The 19,685-nt window shown below is 36.7% G+C and overlaps 1 protein-coding gene across 3 annotated transcripts in view; it reads left to right on the top strand.

Moving 5' to 3' along the window:
* The window catches only part of LOC139480253 (receptor-type tyrosine-protein phosphatase alpha-like), a 30,564-nt gene extending 10,952 nt beyond the window's left edge, over nucleotides 1-19,612 (top strand). For 2 of the 3 annotated variants that reach the window (XM_071263290.1, XM_071263289.1), the window contains 13 exons: nucleotides 2,104-2,176; nucleotides 2,570-3,007; nucleotides 4,726-4,840; nucleotides 7,860-7,915; nucleotides 10,011-10,048; nucleotides 10,547-10,631; nucleotides 11,477-11,535; nucleotides 12,020-12,065; nucleotides 12,348-12,442; nucleotides 12,660-12,779; nucleotides 13,331-13,476; nucleotides 14,169-14,301; nucleotides 14,919-19,612. In XM_071263290.1, coding sequence (XP_071119391.1) covers nucleotides 2,110-2,176; nucleotides 2,570-3,007; nucleotides 4,726-4,840; nucleotides 7,860-7,915; nucleotides 10,011-10,048; nucleotides 10,547-10,631; nucleotides 11,477-11,535; nucleotides 12,020-12,065; nucleotides 12,348-12,442; nucleotides 12,660-12,779; nucleotides 13,331-13,476; nucleotides 14,169-14,301; nucleotides 14,919-15,086 — 1,566 coding nt within the window. In that variant the 5' untranslated portion in view covers nucleotides 2,104-2,109 and the 3' untranslated portion in view covers nucleotides 15,087-19,612. The remainder of the gene's footprint in view (nucleotides 1-2,103; nucleotides 2,177-2,569; nucleotides 3,008-4,725; nucleotides 4,841-7,859; nucleotides 7,916-10,010; nucleotides 10,049-10,546; nucleotides 10,632-11,476; nucleotides 11,536-12,019; nucleotides 12,066-12,347; nucleotides 12,443-12,659; nucleotides 12,780-13,330; nucleotides 13,477-14,168; nucleotides 14,302-14,918) is intronic. The other variant, XM_071263291.1, reaches the window with a different exon arrangement.
* The last annotated feature ends 73 nt before the right edge of the window (nucleotides 19,613-19,685 follow it).

Genomic DNA, 19,685 nt, shown 5'->3' with positions numbered 1-19,685 from the left:
TTGCTATTGCTTGGTGATTGGTTTTCCAAGGCTTTTGATTGTGCACAGACTCACCTATGAACTTCTACAAATATGACAAGTATTTTCGAGTGATATCATCCCTAGACTGTCAACTAAAATCATGTGTAGAGATAGACAGATTGATATTAAAGGAATACTTGCATTGTACAGTGAATTGTGTGATTTGCCCCATCATGGTTACTCTATTTCTGAATGATCTTGTTTTACTACTACAATCAGAAAACTGCAAATGTATACTAGTTTTTGTCAATGAGTCAGTTGATAATATTAGCACATTGATGTTTGCTCATGATTATATGAAGTCAAGTGACACTGGTTTTAGAATGCAGAAACAGACTGTGTTGCAAGCTTTTGTGTCAAACCTGTTATGAAAGTTAATTTGGACAAGACAAATATAATTGTATTCCGCAGAGGAAGATTAGTCAAACAAACTGAAAATTGGTGGTTTAGAGGCGAAACACTTGAAATTGTATCAGCAGACACATACTTGGGAGTTTTCTTTACCCCACAGTTATGATGGGGTTTTGCTGGAAATACGTCAGCACAAAAAGCTTAAAAAGCCATGACTATGTTGCTCAAATTTGTATACACTATGAAAATGCAAATAAATTCTTTGTGTTTGTCTGACAGATTGATTGTGCCAATCCTTTGTTGTAGATCAGAGCTAGAAATGTGTCTTACAAGCTATATATAGAAACAGGGCGCTGAATGGGAGTACACAAGCATGATCGCACTGTAAATATTGTCCAAATGAATTGCAGTATGCAGTTGTAGAAGATTAAGTACGTGTGTCCACGATATGAAGCTGTTACCATGAAAATTACTTTATCAGCGTTATGAAAGATGATTCACGCTATAGGTATGAATAATCAATGTGTTATACAAAGTGCCAAGATCAGGGGAACCTATCATATACAAAAGGGAGGTAATTCATGCATTGTACTATTGATGCAATGTGCCAGATAAGTCTGGTTAAAGGGACATAAGTTTTTAAGTTCCATTGTTAACATCCATCTTATGTACATATACTTATATACTACAAGTTTGTTTGTAGTGTTGCACATAAGCTTGAGCATATAAAATGTCTATATCAGTGTATACATTGTAGATCTGTATTACATTACAAACATGACCTTTAGGCCAAAATACCCTGAAAACTGAATAATATTTGAACTGATAAACTATTGAGAAATTGGGACATAGCGCGATTGGGTGGATGGGCGTTTGAGTGTGGTGTAATATTCTTTGCAAGAATTTGTGTGTGTTTGCAGTAATGTAAACGTAAAAGTCAAGCATTTCGTTGACCTTTGCTCCCGAACTGAGCTCACAGAAAATCATTTAACTGTAAGCTCTCGTATAAATCATTCACTCCAATAGCTACAAAACATAAAAGCAGACTTTGCGCGTTTGCGGAAATACTGTAACAATTATTAGTGGATGTTGAATGGCATCCGATTGTTCCCTGGTCACGGTTCATCACTGGCTGGTGTCTCCTGATGTCAGTGGCTTGTTGTACTTGACTTCTTTCTACTTATAATACCTGATTCTTTACCCCACAGTTATGATGGGGTTTTGCTGGAAATACGTCAGCACAAAAAGCTTAAAAAGCCATGACTATGTTGCTCAAATTTGTATACACTATGAAAATGCAAATAAATTCTTTGTGTTTGTCTGACAGATTGATTGTGCCAATATTTGAACTGATAAACTATTGAGAAATTGGGACATAGCGCGATTGGGTGGATGGGCGTTTGAGTGTGGTGTAATATTCTTTGCAAGAATTTGTGTGTGTTTGCAGTAATGTAAACGTAAAAGTCAAGCATTTCGTTGACCTTTGCTCCCGAACTGAGCTCACAGAAAATCATTTAACTGTAAGCTCTCGTATAGATCATTCACTCCAATAGCTACAAAACATAAAAGCAGACTTTGCGCGTTTGCGGAAATACTGTAACAATTATTAGTGGATGTTGAGTGGCATCCGATTGTTCCCTGGTCACGGTTCATCACTGGCTGGTGTCTCCTGATGTCAGTGGCTTGTTGTACTTGACTTCTTTCTACTTATAATACCTGATTCTTTTTCAGTTGACTATGCATTTCATGAAGATTCTGGTATTGGGTCTCTATTGTCTTCAACTAAGGATAATGTCTGTAACATGTAAGTGTAAGGAAATATATCTATTTAACTTTAAACAACATATTTAAAGACGTGAAATATTTCAGTAATTGTTGAAATAAAAGTTTAAAGTTCATGTTAGTTGAAGTTATCTAACAATTAAACAACAAAGCAACACAAAAACATATGTGTCATGAATAACAAGTGTTTGGCACAGTAACGACCTGAATCAACTGCGATATGTATTTCAGTAAACAGGAGCATGCTTTACCTCTCTGGACGGATTTCAGAATGATGAGATTAGAGGTATCAAAGTAAAATGAACACGAGCGTCTGTGCAAATCACTCTGTATGAGAATATTAAACACGTAAAGCATGAACAAGTGGGTTATGCGTACTTTTTGTATGCTAATGTTCATATCCATCTTTCTACAGGTTCTTGCGTCAAATTTGGCACCAACTGCATAGATTGCAGTGCAACACACTGTACTGGATGCTTGGAAGGGTTTTATGGAAGCGATTGTGCGTCGAAATGTATTGGAGATTGCCAGTTTGACTGTGATATGCAAACTGGTCTCTGCAGAACATGTACAGATGGCTACTATGGAAGCAATTGTTCACTCCGTTGTTCAGACAAATGTTTCGTGAAGTTTTGTGAGCGATATACTGGGGCTTGTACAGGCTGCATTGCTGGACACTGCTCTCCTAGCACTGGATGTAAAGAAAAATGTAGTGGAAATTGCTCCAATTGTGACTTTGAAACATGCAAGTGCAGAACCTGCAACCCTGGTGATGATTGTTACGGAACGTCATCAACACTCCCTTCTACTGGCACAACTCCTTCCCCTACACATGGACAGAGCCTCATTAAAAGTAAGTGATTAGGAGGAGGATTCTTTTGTTTGTTTGTTTGTTGTTTAACGCCACAATATTACAGCTACAATGTATATGACGGCGGTCTGTAATAATCGAGTCTGGACCAGACAATCCAGTGATTGATATCATGATCATCGATCCACGCAATTGGGATCGATGACATGCATCAACCAAGTCAGCGAGCCTGACCACCCGATCCCGTTAGTTGCATCTTACGAAAAGCATAGCCGCAACTTCTTTATTACAATTAGGAGCGACGTTTCGGTGTACACTGAAACGTCGCTCCTAGTATAAGAGGGAATGAAATAAATGTAGGATCAGACTTCATAATTCTCAACCATAAATCATTTCAGAATAAAATGGACAATTAATGAGAAAATGTATGTCATCTTCTACAGCCTTATCAGTACATATTTACAAATTCTATCCTGTAAAGGGGTGATAGGTTTAGCAAATCTACCAAATTCACCTTATAAGGGTAATGTGCCACAACGTAACTTGCTTAGGATACTACGATGAGACCTGTTCATAATACATGTAACATAGGGTTCAGCAGACAGCGAGTGTTTGAACAATCTATAACTACGAAGCTTATTTCCATTTTGTAAACATCTATCATTCCACAATTCTGAATACCAATTACGCGCATCTAACGCTAATAACTTATATTTAACTGGGAAAATCGGATTGGGTTAAATGCATATCGCCAGAGACATTTAGATCTAAACTATTAAGCAAAGTCAAAACATTGTTTACCCAGGATTTAAGGAATTTTGTAGACCATTTACTAATCAAACAAAAAAGCCAATTGGAGTCGACCGCTTGAATTCGCCGCTAAAAACGAAATATTTCAATACGCTGTTTTGTGAGTGGGCTCGTCCACCCCATTTCGCCACGGACTGATAAATTTGGTGTTTTGTTTTTTTCCGCAAGGAAGAAACGAGCAGCTCTGTTTTGAACAGAATTAATACAGCTGAATTGCTTGGAGCCCCTTATAGCCGAACCGTACGAAAGTATAGGCTGAACAAGATTATCATAGAGTTTATGAAAAACTGAAAATGACACACCACCCTCTAATTCAAATTTACAGAGCTCTATTTGCTGATTTGCTTATTCCTTAACAGAAAAATTATAAAGAAGTTGTTCATCCATATATCTTATCCTCACTCATTATCGCCTTTTACGGTAAGTATGGGTTGCTGAAGATCTATTCTACCCCGGATCTTCATGGGTCCCACACTTTTGTATTTGAGCATGTCAGAAGTCCACAACTTGTATGTGTAATCAACAAAAAAAACATTTATAAATGTATGACACTTTTCATACCAAAATTGCAAAGTTATCGTTTCTAGTGGGCCAAAAAGGGATATTTTCCTACCTCATTATTTACAAATATTTAATCTTTCTACATTCGAAACTTCGAAACTGAGATCACACTGTCGGTTAGGGTATCTACTAAATACCTGCAAACTTCACCTGAACATTAATGACCTCCATAAAGGTTTGGGTTGGTTACGTTTTTTATTTAGCTCGGATAATCAGTAATTGACCCTCTCTTGTTGGTTTACTGGTCAGATTTGTTTTATGAAGACATTGTTCCTGTTATTTGCCTGTTGTATTCAATAAATGTTATGTCACATATTTCATTAGATATGCTGATAATCTTTCAACTTGATTACCTTCGAGTAACATTGATGACCGTTGTCTCTATTTAGATGACTGTTCTGCAGTTCATTGGATCGGCACTACAGTTAACTCGGTGTATGTGGTTCTCTGGTTCATCTTCTACCGCTTTGAACAGATATTATGGAAAAAAATTCAGCAGTTAAGGTAAGTAGTTTTAAATAAACATTAAATATGTGCGTCAATCTTTTATTTAGTTTATTTTTTCAACTTAGAAACACGATTGTTGATATTGCTTACTTCTTTTGTGTTCATATATCATACAGTATCAAATATTATCTGACCACCCTGGAGATCCGGGTACAAATCGGTCTTCAAACAAACGACTAATAATGTTTAAAGGGATGGGGTGGTCAGACTTGGTTAATGCATGGGCAACCTACCATTTGTAAGACAGCTTAAAACAGCATGTCCAGATGGATGCACAGCTAAGTTGCCTTCTGTTACCTTAGATAGATAGAGAATACATAACACCGAGGTAATCTGTATCATATTTATTGTTACTTTGAGAATGAATAACAATGATAATAATAAAATAGATTAAGTTGTCTTATTAGTGGGGCGGTTAAGGCTAAAATTGTGCACTTTGGGTTAAAAGCACCAAACTTGGCACACTTATACATTGAACCATTCCAAACATTTTTGGGTATGGATCCACCGCTGCAGAGCCCCCTGGTGGTAGAAAATTCAAGATGGCCGCCAACATGGCTGAACTCTCTAATGGTATCAATATATACTCAATATATCATACTTATCCGATCCATTTATACATATATCCATACTAATACATGCGGCATGAATTGCAGCAGAGCTGTATATAATTCAAATATAGTTTGCAGCACCCCCTGGTGGTAGAAAATCCAAGATGACCGCCAGTATGGCTGAAATCTCTAATGATATCAATCTGTACTCAACACATCATAGTTATCTGGCCAATTTATACAAATTATCATTGTAATGTATTTAGGAGTAATCACAACAATCCTGTATATAATTCAAACCTAGTATGCAGCACCCCCTGGTGGTGATGAAAGTCCAAGATGGCCGCCAACATGGCTGAACTCTCTAATGGTATCAATATATACTCAATATATCATACTTATCCGATCCATTTATACATATATCCATACTAATGCATGCAGAATGAATTACAGCAGAGCTGTATATAATTCAAATAAAGTTTGCAGCGCCCCCTGGTGGTAGAAAATCCAAGATGGCCGCCAGCATGGCTGAAATCTCTAATGATATCAATCTGTACTCAACACAGCGTAGTTATCTGGCCAAATTATACAAATTATCATTGTAATGTATTTAGGAGTAATCACAACAATCCTGTATATAATTCAAATCTGGTATGCAGCGCCCCCTGGTGATGACGAAAATCCAAGATGGCCTCCAATATGTTTTAGTTTTCAGAAATTGTCTATTTCTACAGCAGATATAGATATCATTTGATATCTTTGGACTAAGGATAAGTTGATAAGTTTTGATATGATGAATTATTTTAAATGACATTGTATCAATTAATATGTATTGTCTATGATCTATTCTCGGCATATTAATTTATAAATGGTCTACTGAGAAAGGTTTCACCCAGTTTATATTAGATCACCCAAAAATCATTCAACTGGGAATGACGGTTACAACGAACTCAAATTAGTGGTCCCTTTGAGTTCGTTATAACTGTAGTTTATCGTAGTTTTTTTCATACCTGGTCCTACAAATTTCATACTGACTAGAGCTTTCAAAGAGACAGGTACAATCTGTTTATGGCAGTCAGAAGGAAATGTTCCTCTGAAAGTTTGTTTCAACCTTAAATCACGTCTGCGGAAAAGTGTTGCTTGTTTAGTTAGCCTTAATGATTCAGAATCAAAAAGGCATGTTTAAGTGCTGGTCCAATATTTTTATCACATTCCAAGTTCAGTTACCGAATTTTAACCAAGTTCATGCAGTCCAATATATTCCCCAGATCTGCCTTACGGAATACAGATCTTGCTTCAAATGAATGAATTTTATTACCAAAAGCTTATACATTCAGTAAAGCATTAATTGGAATGGTTTTGAAGCTGTATTTGATTGCAATGATTGCAATGAGCAAATGCTACTGATATAGTGGACAAACATTTGACATTTTTTGAAGATTAAGTCATTTTGGCGGCCATCTTGTATTTTCTTCGCCACCAGTGGGCGCTGCATATTAGATTTGAATTTTATACAACATTGACTCAATTAATTTTATATAAATGACTAAAATTGACAAAATAATGATGATATATTGAATATAATTTGACGTCATAAGAGATTTTAACCATTTTGGCGGCCATCTTGGATTTTCTACCACCAGGTGTCGCTGCTGAGGTGGATCCATATCCAGAAATGTTCGGCATGTTTCGATGTATAAGTGTGCCAAGTTTGGTGCTTTTAACCCAAAGTGCACAATTATGACTAAAATCCAGCCTTAACAGCCCCACTATATGTTTTGTTGAGACATGACAGCAAACCATTGATCTCACAATATTCGAATGACATCACATCTCACGTATTTTTCACCAATAGTTTTCCAAGAGTTTATTTACCCAAGTAAGGTTGCCGAAAGCCTCCAGTCTTCTGTTCATGGGGAAGGTGTCCCTTTAGTCTCAATATCCTGTTTGTTTAATATTCTTTTCTGGCTTGGTGGTACAGCTCCGAAGTTGAGCTGCGCAAGCCTGGCCCTGTCCCTTAATTCAATTCCCTTATTACTTCAAAGAAACATTTTGGCATCAGTTCAATTTGTATATCTGTTAGAGAGCACACTTACTATCACTTGAATGTTCTGAATGTCTTGAATTGTAGTTTATGAAATGTATAATAGCTGGCTAATCCAGGTCACGCATGGATAATCACCAGAAATATTATATGGGGATGGCCTTATCCCCACGTGTGTAATGAAATGGGTTTGTTGATGTTAGAGTAAATAGACTAATTGAACAACGAATGATGAAGTTCAGGATAACCACTGTGATATCAATACATCGTAAACATACACAAGTATATGTTTTACCAAGGTGGCAAAATAATAATCATACTATGAAAGCTGAAAACCATATGTTTTAAATGATATCACAAATACTGTAGAATACTTCTTGTAGACGTATTCACTTGCACGTTTTCCAAATGAAATATTTAGTTTCAGGTACAAAAAGACAGGAGGAAAACAGGGGAAACGCACTGATCCAGCTGGACGTAAGATTGTTTTCTCCTTTGTATCTGTGTGGAATGTGTCTGCTTATTCAAGTTTATGTTTCTTTTATACTCAGATAAAGGAAAAAAATCGAACCAGATATTTTGCGAGGAGACGCGACCATTACACCGGGCATCCAATTTTGGGAGTTTCAGTCAGTAAACAAATTAAATGGATTATGGGTTTTCGCTATGTTGCCTCAAATAGACTTCCATTCAGATGGTCCATGGATCATAAGAATTCAAATAATTGCGTTTGGTGTATGGTTAAGTAAAACATAAGTATATGAAAACAGACATTCTTGACCACAAACCAACTTACGCGTTTCCCAGTCACTGAACATTTCCAACAGTGTTATTAGCACTGTGTTACTTATAACGATGTCTAGTAGAAGACAGTTTACGACCAAAGAGTCCGCTAGATCCGCTGAACTTGATATCAGTTCCTGAAATTTGCACTAGCGCTGAATATCTCAAAGCAGTCATGGTAATCAACGAATATTTATAGTCTATGAATGAAAATGCGAAATCTTATTGATACAGCCATAATGGGTTTAAATTGTACTTTAGTTAAAGAACCCAATGAATGACAGAATAACCTTCGCAGAAAAAGAATTCGATTTAGAATACAAATATAGAATAGCCCTTCAAAAGTTAAACATTTGTTTTGTAAGATGGAGAGTCACTGTCGAATTGTCACTTTCTTCAGAGCTATCAATTATTCCAATATATTTTGTGCTGAAAATATTTGATGTCAAAGCAAACAACAACAACAACAACAACCTTTGTTGTTCACGGCTATTTTGCCCTTTTACCCCAATAGAATATGTTTCGTAGGGTAATCGAGACTGGTTATTCTCTGGCGTTGACCTTATATATTGACAAGAACTGGGTCGATATTTCGACTGTTGAGGTCCCCGAGTAGCTCAGTAGCATTTATCAAGTTTCGGCCAGGGATAATATGTCACTGTTAGTTTCAACAGAATAAGTAAATTCCTGCGTTTTCATGTCAATGGATTGTTTGGTGTGCATATGCTGGCGTCGCTTGCCAGGAATACCGCTGCGTGGTGTGAGGCAACAAACACATATTATTTATGCAAATTGTGTGAGTGGTGGGTGCTACCGGTGGGGCAGGACATGCTTACCATTTTCGCGAACATCTGGTGTCATAACTGATTTTAAGTGATCCAGTCACATAATTTCCACTTTTATTTTGCCATTTACTCTTAAAGGAATCTGTTCGTCCGATAATCGAGACGGGTATTCTTTGGCGTTATATTAAAGTGGCACGTTGTATTCAGTTGAGTGATTTCACACTTGAGTATATAGAATTTGGTGATGAAAACCCCCCGAAAAATCACTCATACTGCTTTACAGAAATTGTGACCACATTTAACAACAACATATGCAAATCCGGATGCAAAATATAAGCTTTCAAACGAGCTGTGATGTGTCTGTGTCATTTTCGGGGGTATAACTTGACAAAATACGCCTTCCTGCCTCTCTACTATACCTGCATTAGATGTGTTAGTTAGGAACAGTTTACTAGTGCAACATGGTTGTGATAGCATGTTGAAGTCTGAATTTCCCTTTGTTATTCGACATGATTTCAAGAACTAACACGTCTGTGCAGTAAAATGTTAAGGAAGATGTTCACAGTTGGGAGAGTTTGCTATCATTATTACCTAATATACGTCATATTTCTTAACAAAGTGTAATTGAAACTAATAAACAGTATATTATGTATTTTTCAGTGTATTACTATGTCGGTACCTTTGATAGTATTGATATGAATTTATATCAGCTGTTATTTTAAACACTGCCTTTGTATGGCCATCGGGTTATTTGCAGATCATCGATCAATCGGTAGTTCGTTGTTTCGTCTTTCATTTCGGCCTTCCAATTGATATTTTGTGTGATCTAGGGCGTACCATCAATCCATATTGTTACGTAGTTACTGCTATGCATAGTGTGGATTCAATACTGAAGTGTGATAAAATAGTAATTAGACGAGACTACAATTTAACGATTTAAATGTCATCATTATTAAGATATACATTTCTCTAATGCAGTTTCTTTACCTCTTTTGCACAAGCAGAACCCTTGGCCGACGACTCAATAGTGAAAAGGTTTCAGGTATTGATCAACATTGTTTTGATAAAACTTTCTAATGCAATATTCACATATTAAAAAAACAGTCAAGTATGATGAGTCATATTGTTGCGACTGTGTAAATCATTCCCAACCGTATCTGTACATATCTCTTAGTTACGGCTGCTACCGGTAGGGTAGGACATGCTTACCCTTTTCGCGAACACATGGTGTCATCACTGATTTTCAGTGTTCCATTCATGACATTTTCACCCCTATTTTGCATTTTACGCCCAAAGGAATCGGTTTCGTAGCAAAATCGAGACTGGTTATTCTCTAAATTTACAAAAGTCCTGGCGCCAGCACATCAGATTCGATAACATGATCGAAACAATGTATTTCAAGGATGAAATAGCAGCTCTACAGATAACCAGTGATTCTTAGTTACTCTGTCTAAGTTTGTTCCTGACCGAGGCTTGAAAGCGCATTTTCTAACTTTCCATATATGTTTACTGCTATGTTACATGTATTTGATATTTACAGGAAATACCGAATGATGAAGACGACACAGCCGCTAGCGTTGCTTTGGCGAACAAGGACAAAAATAACAACAGATATTCGTATCCATGTAAGATCACTAGTCTTTCCTTTATGTTTCAAATAACAGGTAGAATTTTTTACACGCTATTCAAAATACACCTTACCTCTGAAGTGTTCATTATGTAAAGCTATTCAGCTATACCTGGTCACTCCCATTATACAGACATGTCAATAGTAACACATCCAGTTATCAGCTATGCCTAAGACATCAAATTCTGTTATCATTCCTAAGTCGGATTGTGGATCAACTTCAAACAATAAAACCACAACACCTGGTGTCCTCACTGACATTCAGTGATCCATCAATAATTTTCACGGCTGTTTAGCTTTTTACGCCTAAATGAATTTGTTTCGACCGATAATCGAACATGGTTTATCTCTGGCGTTGGCGTTCACGTTTCACAGCTAAGAGCAACGGAACACTATTACTTAGCAGTTGTAAACTAACAGGGTGGACGTGCCAATAATTACAAAAAAGACAGAATACATTTATCATGCAAATACATGTAATACAAGATATTTTTCAAAATCTAACATAAAAATCAATAACGTTTTCTTTTGTTCGTGTTATCTGTCAATCTGTAATTGAAGGTCCATACGGGTTTCGCCAGTAGGTAGCAGCTAAAAGACAAACTAAGTGGCTATTGCAATATTGTGTTACTTTAAGTTGTCTTGACACTGGCATGTCCAGCTTATGAGAAAACCACTTGTAAAAACATAGTTCACATGCTTCGTAAAACATATCACAACATTATTTTTTCAATTTGTTTATTCATTTCATTAACGATACTTATGCAGCAACATGGACATGGTCATATTAGCCATGTTTAATCGGGTTTTCTTTCTTTCATTCTGTATATTTCTTCTTTCAAGATGATCGCAATCGTGTCGGACTCTTCAATGGCGAGTACATCAACGCGTCTTTTATAAACGTAAGATGTGTTCTATTCCTGTTGATTGGCATCTTTCGATTTTTGTGAGAGGTCTGTGGTGACTCCCGGATATATTCTTATAGTGTGTCTGTGTTCTCGATTTGCTGCTGAGACCTCTGCGAATTTGTGTCATGTACATGTACTATGATCTTTGGTCTTCTGAGTACTGGACATGCTTTGTAGAGATATACTTTAGGTCATACTATTCATATGCCAATAGAAATATTTGAAAATTCCTACCGTTAGGGACTGAGAACAAGTTCTACTTTATCAACACTTTCTTCACCAATGGTTGCTTGAATCAGAATCAATATACAATGTGAACTGAAACCTCTTATATGTATTACATTCAACGTTGCTTCTCGAATTACATCTTTCTAAACATCGGCAACGCATTTAGGTAAAGATATAACGGACAAACATGATAATGCAATATGAGTTTTGGAATTCATTCGTAACTTGATGAGGAATATATTTCTTTCAGCTGGGTTCCAATTTGGTAGACTCAAGGTCTTACATAACCACTCAACGTAAGTAAAATAAACACATCTTTATTAGAAATCCCGTGAGTCACTTCATCGTTTTACAGTGCAGAACCACAACTGTCTGAACATTTGGAATTTGTTGTTTAAAAATGATGGCACTGTGCAAGCACATGCTTTCTGATTAATATACGAACACATTGATTACGATTGGATATCTCAATTGAAACCGTTTTTTTCATATTGAATGTCCCAGGAGGTTATAATATCGCTGTACATTTAGATACTTATTACACCAGTCAAACATGTGCATATATTGTTATCTTGCAGAACCGATGAAGAATACCAAAGATTCCTTTTGGCGTATGATTTGGGAACAACACGTTGGTACAATTGTTGTCTTGTCAACAACAAAAACCAATGGGGTATGTACCACATATAACGAATAAGTATCTTTCAAAATTGAGCACATCATAAAGTTAAGCCGTTGAGATTTCAAAGCAATCAAATTCATTCCAGTGAAAATTATCTTCACTTATTTGGCAATAATAATAAACGTGTTTCTCATACATACCTTATAGATATACACGTACATAAATGTTTTTGGTGTTTAATTAAATTATGCAATGTAATGTATTCAAGGTTGATCGGAACCTGAGACAGGTAAACTGTCAAGTAGACTTTGGGCAAATTCGTGTACAAACGAACGGAACTCTCACCAAGAAGACGTCATACACAGTTCGGAAACTCAAGATACGAAATGTGCGTATTTGATATATTTTGTGGTTATTTTGAATTTTGGTGTTTATGAAATCTGGTCATTTCTTTTCTGGTGAAACAACGTTCGACCAGAAGGATATCGATGATTTTATCCTTCATAAAAAAAGCACATGCTAAAGTTAGTTTACTCACTCTGGAACTTGAATATGTATTAGTCCTTGTCTTTTGTTGTTTCATATTTAAAATGTACTTGTTGATCGTTGCAAACTTATTGATCAATGAAACAGTCAATGGACGTCCTTTTCTTGTAAATATAAATTTAGTATGACCTGTTTAACTCGATAAGGTGATACTAAGATGATATCCAGTCATGTCAATGTGCGATTAAGGCAGGTCGTACTTTGACCAAAGACAGTGACGTCCTTTCTCTTAGCCGAGTGGTTTAATCACAAAAAAACCCCGCAGAAACTAAAAACCCAGCGTCTGTGGCGTATCAGTTTCTTTAGGAAAAACAAGAAACAAATGCATCTTATTCCTATAAACCTTGACAATGACATGAAACATGATTTTACTGACATAATCTTGCCCTCCAGACAACAGAGCACGGCATAGAGAGGGATGTGAATCTCTACCTCTTTCACAACTGGTATCAGAAGAGCAGCTTATGTGATTTTCTGAAGGAAATAAGAAACGTCTCAAGCTTTAAAAGCAACGAATCACCAGTGACAATATTTTCGAGGTAAACCTGATATCTAACTGTAGATATTTGATTCAGTCAGATACATTTTCACCAAAATACGAAAATCGAATGGTCAACGGCTTTATGGTAATAGCGCTCCATGATACATAATGCATGCTGCAAATGAATTAAGCATGCCAAGCCAGATCTGTGTATATGATAAATGTATTTGCAGTTTATTTATCATAAATTCATCTACTAAACTGAAAATTTGTCAGTTTTTAATATATGATTTGAAAAGAATGTAAAATTGGGATTTAGTCAGCCTTACCCAAATATGAATTTCAGAATAGCAATGTTTGTAAAGATAAACAATGTTTTTAAATTACATTCATTTCGAGGATTACAGTAATGTGTAAATACAAAAAAGATTGATATCCATAGGAACCAATTTTTGTATCCTTAATATGTGAGAGCCTATTATACTGATCTGCGTTAAGATAGCTGCATCCAAGCCTAAAGGCACTATGAATAATTTGAGATAAGCTGTTTCTATGATATAAATCCTAGTACAGCCAAGCCTGTAACTATTTTATATGTGATCATTTAGAAAATTCCACCGGATGATCTAAAGATTAATATTGTTACAAACTACATTGGCTCTGTCTCCTCGTTTGTAGGAGATCGTGCTTACTTTTCCATACGAATGAAAGACGATATACTGTATATCACTTATACGTTTAATGTTTAAGCGAGGGTGAAGGACCTGCTGCTATTTTTGTTGCCTTGGATTACCTCATGGAAAGGATGAACCATCCTCCACTTGACATGTATGGATGTGTCCACGATCTAGCTTCACAGAGAAGATGCATGTTTCCAGATACGGTATGAAAATCATTTCAATCCTTGGACGTACAGTTATGTTACACAAGACGATCGTCCGACTGGCAACTCAACCAGTATCTATCATTCAGTCCAGTCTTACATAGGAGGTGAGGTGAGGTGAAATTGGGTTTAACGTCGCGTCCAAGATTATTGCACTTATATAGCGACGTGCATGCACGTGTATGTGTGTGTGTGGCTGCTTGTACTAGTCCGGACTGATGCCGATTTATAGTGCTAGCTCACTGAGGTACCATGCCGCAGTTTAACATGAATACCCCACTCAGACACAGTATACTGACTCCGAGCCGACCAGTCCTTGTTTTAGCCCCTTAATGCCGAGCGCCAGACAGGGTAACAACAAGTACAATCTTTGAACGTCTTTTTGTATGACGCGGCCCGTGATCGAACCCTGGACCTTCCGCTCTCCGGGCGGACGCTCTACCACAAGACCACGGAGGCGGTCCTTACATAGGAAGTACAGAACCGTTGTGACATCCATCCCAAAACATATTTACAATAGTACATTTCCTGTATGTAGGAAAACAAGGGTGATAACTTAAATGAGATTGTAGTTTCTGTAATTAGAACAATAAGCCTAATTTATCTCTGTATTTCAGACAACATTGAAGAGACTGTTGGAGTGCTATATGTTTCTCCAGAAGGAGAAAGATGTGTCAACATTAACATCAAGATCAACAGGACGAAAATGTTGGATCGGATTTTTGGTGACGGGGGCAATACTTGTCTATATTTTGCTGAACTGGACGATTGCAATCAATCTGTAAACCTATATAAGGCAATTCATGTGTGTCAGTATGTAAGCAGCAATGCTTTCATGTGAAGAAAACTTCGAATTTTGAACAGGATATAAAACAACACACATTAAAAATGATTGAATGTTTCACCATATATTTTAAAATAAGCATTGTGGGCATGTGTTTCTCGATTTTTCTACCAAATTATAAATACACAAGTGTTTTAGAGAGCACCGTAATTGAGAAAGTGTGACAAAACTCTAGGGGCAGACCATTTTTTTCGGGGGGGTTGTGTGTGTGTATGTGTGTGTGTGTAAAAACAAAAGCTCCTAGATTTGTGTAAACAAATGCAGTCTCCATCTCTGCTTGAAAAGAATAACAGCCAGTATCGACCACAAAATGGCCATCCTCATCAATACAAAATCATTCGTGAGCAGTGCCATAACCTTTGACAGAGAGACATGACAATGAGAGACAGTATGCCTCTAACCCTTATTTATTTATAATAATTTCATCTATAAATCTTCCATTTCAAGAGGCCATAACAGTTTTTGGCAATTTAGCATCATATACCCATACTTGGAAACTGACAAGCAAAGGAAACGTTACCAATCAACAAGAAGATACTTGTGTGGTCAAAAGACATGAATTAACAACATCATTCCAAGTTACGTCATGGGAATCAAGTTGGCCTAAAATGTACTCTATTGCAGTTTGAGATGCATCAGTTGCGAGGCTGAAGGGTTTTTGTGGTCTGGATATGCAAGGTTTGGGGCATGTTGGCAATTCCTTGACCATTTGAAAGACTCATCATTTTTCAGAAGTTTGTATAGAGGGAGGCCGATGCCAGACAAATTCGCACAAATTTGTTATAATACGAGGCCAAATCTAAGAAACGACACAAGTCATAGACATTTTTAGAGGGCGGGATCTGTGTGAACAAATCTATTTTTGAAGGATCGACATTGGTGCCATCGTTGCTGAAGATATGCCCTAAATAGGTGACTAGTTTTGTTGCGAATTTACATTTGCCTGGTTTTAGATAGAGTCCTGCTTTTTTTTATCTCTGGGAATACTTCCTTTAGGTGATTAAAATGTTCAAAAAACGTTTTAGAAAATATTATGTAATCTACATATATTAGTATGTAACGCCAATTCATTTCTTTATTGCCTCTGAAATGGTTTGCAGAATTGCCATCGGAGCATTTTTGTGGCCGGAAAGGGAGGAGATTCCATCGAAAAACTCGATCAGTTGTAATTTAGACCGACTTATGTTTTGCATCTGGTTGCCAAAAGCCACTAGCACCATCAAACACACTATAGATATTGGCACAAGTGGTAGAGGGAGAAAACTAGATTTGTTAACTGCATTGAGGCGTCTATAATCTACGACAAAGCCGTAAGAGCTATCGTGTTTTTTAATCATGACAATAAGAGAGTGCCATTCAGAAGAACTGAGCTTGCACTTGTCCAAATGGGTGAGTTGTGCCTATCAAAAGGGAGTCTAATGGGTCTGGTGTCACCTGTTTCTATTTTATGATGATGTAAGTGAGTGTGTCATTATTTTGACCAGTCTCAGGCAAAAACTGATCTTAGTGATTGGAGAAATGCATGAGTATGTGGACTTTCAATATTTATGAAATGCTAATGTAATGACGTTCATGGGTATTGTTATGTTGCATGACTAGTCGTGGCGTCGGCCAAGGTTGCCGCCTCACCAACACCATCAACGTTGAAGTGTCGTCTGTCTCCCGTCCATCTAGTGTGCCTATAATGGACCATCTGCCTGGTGACTATCATTCAGCTACAGACCAAACTAATTGCAACGTGATCATGCGTTACTTCTTGATGTAACATACAAATGGCTTGTTCTTATTTTAGTACCATCAATCTTAGCATGTTATTTGTCACCGTCCAGTGGTTTGGGTGTGAATAACCAGTACATCGTTTCTTTCATATCACCATCTTTGTAGGCTGGCATGCTGCAAGTGCAGCAAAGGTTTCACTGATCTGGGTGATCTAGCACGTTCATTACACAGCAGGCTGGTTGTGGTTAGGCGATTGATTCTCAACCATTTTGTTACATTATTCGGGGTTTGTACAAAACGTGTCCAACTTTCAGTTTGGTAATGTTAATTTTTACGTCTGTTTACATCAAAAGTTATGATCCTTATGTCCATCATCCACAATCGTAGAAATTGAAAAGTACATTCCTCCAGTAGATGTGAGTACAAACATGTCATGTTGACTGGGTTTATCTGCAGATGTTACTGCAGAAATGCAGTGACATATGGCCTAATATTAACATGGAAGATGATATAGTCAGAATTGATTCTATTTTTTCAAGCCAGTTATAAGTAAATATGTGTGCCAAAACCTGTAAACGTATTTTAGATACACGTCAGCAATTCCTGTATCAAATCTAGAATTCTATTGGTTTTTTTTATTGCATCGATATTCATTTTGTATCTGACACTTGTATATAAGATATGGTACGCTATTTTATCAGTACGTTTTTTCACCACTGTCTCTCACATTTTTATTCCTGTGAATTTCATTTAATGGAGGTATATACTTGAAAAAATGAGGAGACACGTTAATGTATTATCTGTCTGTCTGACAACATTGTAATCTGCCGCTGTCTTGTTAGCTTTGATGATGTCATGTAGCTGTGGTTCAGTAGCCTTTTTCGGCACTGCAATATTGTTTTTTTTTGTAGACATGGTATGGCAGACACCATATCGCCTTTCCAGTCAGGTCAGGTCAGCACCTTTGTACCTAAATCTTGCATGCTTTGGCACGGTGCACTGTCTATTACAACAGGAGCTATTTTAGGTAAGGCAGGCAAAGAATTGAGGCTATTTTGTAACAAAATGATAGCATGTCCTATGTCACTTGATGTGCAACAGTAACAATCGCGGGAAATCTAATAGGGACTATTTCTTGTATCTTATTTCGTTTGTCCTAAAGAATATCAGTCATGACTTTCTAGTTTTACTGACATGTACAAAAGGCATTGTTACTTACAGTATTGACTTATATTACCTTTTACAATATTTATATATACATTAACCATTAAAGTAATGTTGTTGCCATTTACAGTTGTTACGAACATTTCGTAGCATATTTTATGTTACAAATGCCCCAGCAAGATCTACAATTAATATCTTTACATGATCATTGCCCTCATCATCCATGTACGCGGTGCCACATAGATATTGACCATAAACAAACTCATTATCTCAGGGATGTTGTTGGTAATGAATGTTTGTTAAACAACAATGCTGCACTCATTAATATATGATGACGACCAGTAAATAATCGAGGCACAATTCAGCTGTGGGTATTATGAGCAACTATCCACGCCATCGACCATGTCACCAAGCCTGACAATTCATTAAGTTGCCTCCTAAGACCGGCTGGTTGATTGGGACACATTTTGAGCCAGAACCCATACGGGATGTCGGTGATGTATTTTATACAGTCGTAGCTGTATCCATCTGCAACATATCTTTAGGTTTTATATATAGTTTTCAATATCTTATGTTGGGAATCGAACCCAAGCCTTTGGTGTGACGAGCCAACGCTTTAACAATTTGTCCATCCCACCAAACGACAATTCGGATCTGCTAAGGATCTATATGGGATTTGTGAAGTGGATTAGGACTTAGACGTAGGCGATTTATTACCAGCTGATATATTTTGAAGGTTACAATGCTTTATAACACATCCCCCCTTATGTGTAGCTAGACTAGTACTCCATGCACATCAATCAGCCATTAGCTATATTTCTTTATAATTACCACTCATTCCCTGTTGACGAACTCATTATCTAGAGAATATTAAACCTGATTCATTGGATGAAAATGTAAACGACAGCTGTCTTCAATGAAAACTGTCACGGTTTGAGTGAATATTGTATAAGTAAAGTAAAATGAGTGTATTGATCTGGTACAATGAGTTTAGTGTAATGGTGTCCATGTTCTCGTAACTCGTAGGTGAGACGCGCATTATTTTTAGATATAGGAAGCGTCCTGTTTACATCTACTGTAAGTTATTTTTATGATGCTTCTACGTGTGTATGCATACACATTGTACACTCGCGAAGTGGACCAAGCAAGCCCGTCTGTGACAAAAAACATATTTTATATTTGTATGTTTAAGGGTTGTTAGAGTTCATATATATATATATAATTAAGTTTGGCATTGATTTTCTAAGAAGTTTTTAAGATTTGTATTTGTTTAATAGCTTCTATGCCCTCAGGTAAATTACCACTGCTTGAGTTATCAAATTGTTACAAATGTATATTGAAAATAGTTACACTGCACATTGTACATATTTTCACATTCTTCATATTGGTGTTGAAAAGCTGAACATGTAACAATTCCATTGATCTTGGTGTCTAGATCTTCCAATTAGGAGAGGATCTCGAAAGTCTCTTTTGTCCAATCATGCTGTGCCTTGTCAATAAACATGTTCAAATCGTTTTCAAATCCATTTTTTCTTAATATTCTTGGTTCGATCACCACAACGAAGGCTTTTAAGATGCAATCAAGAGGTAACTTTACATTAATCGTTCTGCTTAATAGACAGAATATTGCTTTGGAGTATTCTCAGTTTTGATTTTA

This window comes from Haliotis cracherodii, unplaced genomic scaffold (assembly GCF_022045235.1).
Source record: "Haliotis cracherodii isolate W230 unplaced genomic scaffold, xgHalCrac1.p SCAF_4, whole genome shotgun sequence".
NCBI lineage: Eukaryota > Metazoa > Mollusca > Gastropoda > Lepetellida > Haliotidae > Haliotis > Haliotis cracherodii.
Note: the sequence above shows the minus strand (reverse complement) of the source record. Positions and strands in the feature narration are given on the sequence as shown.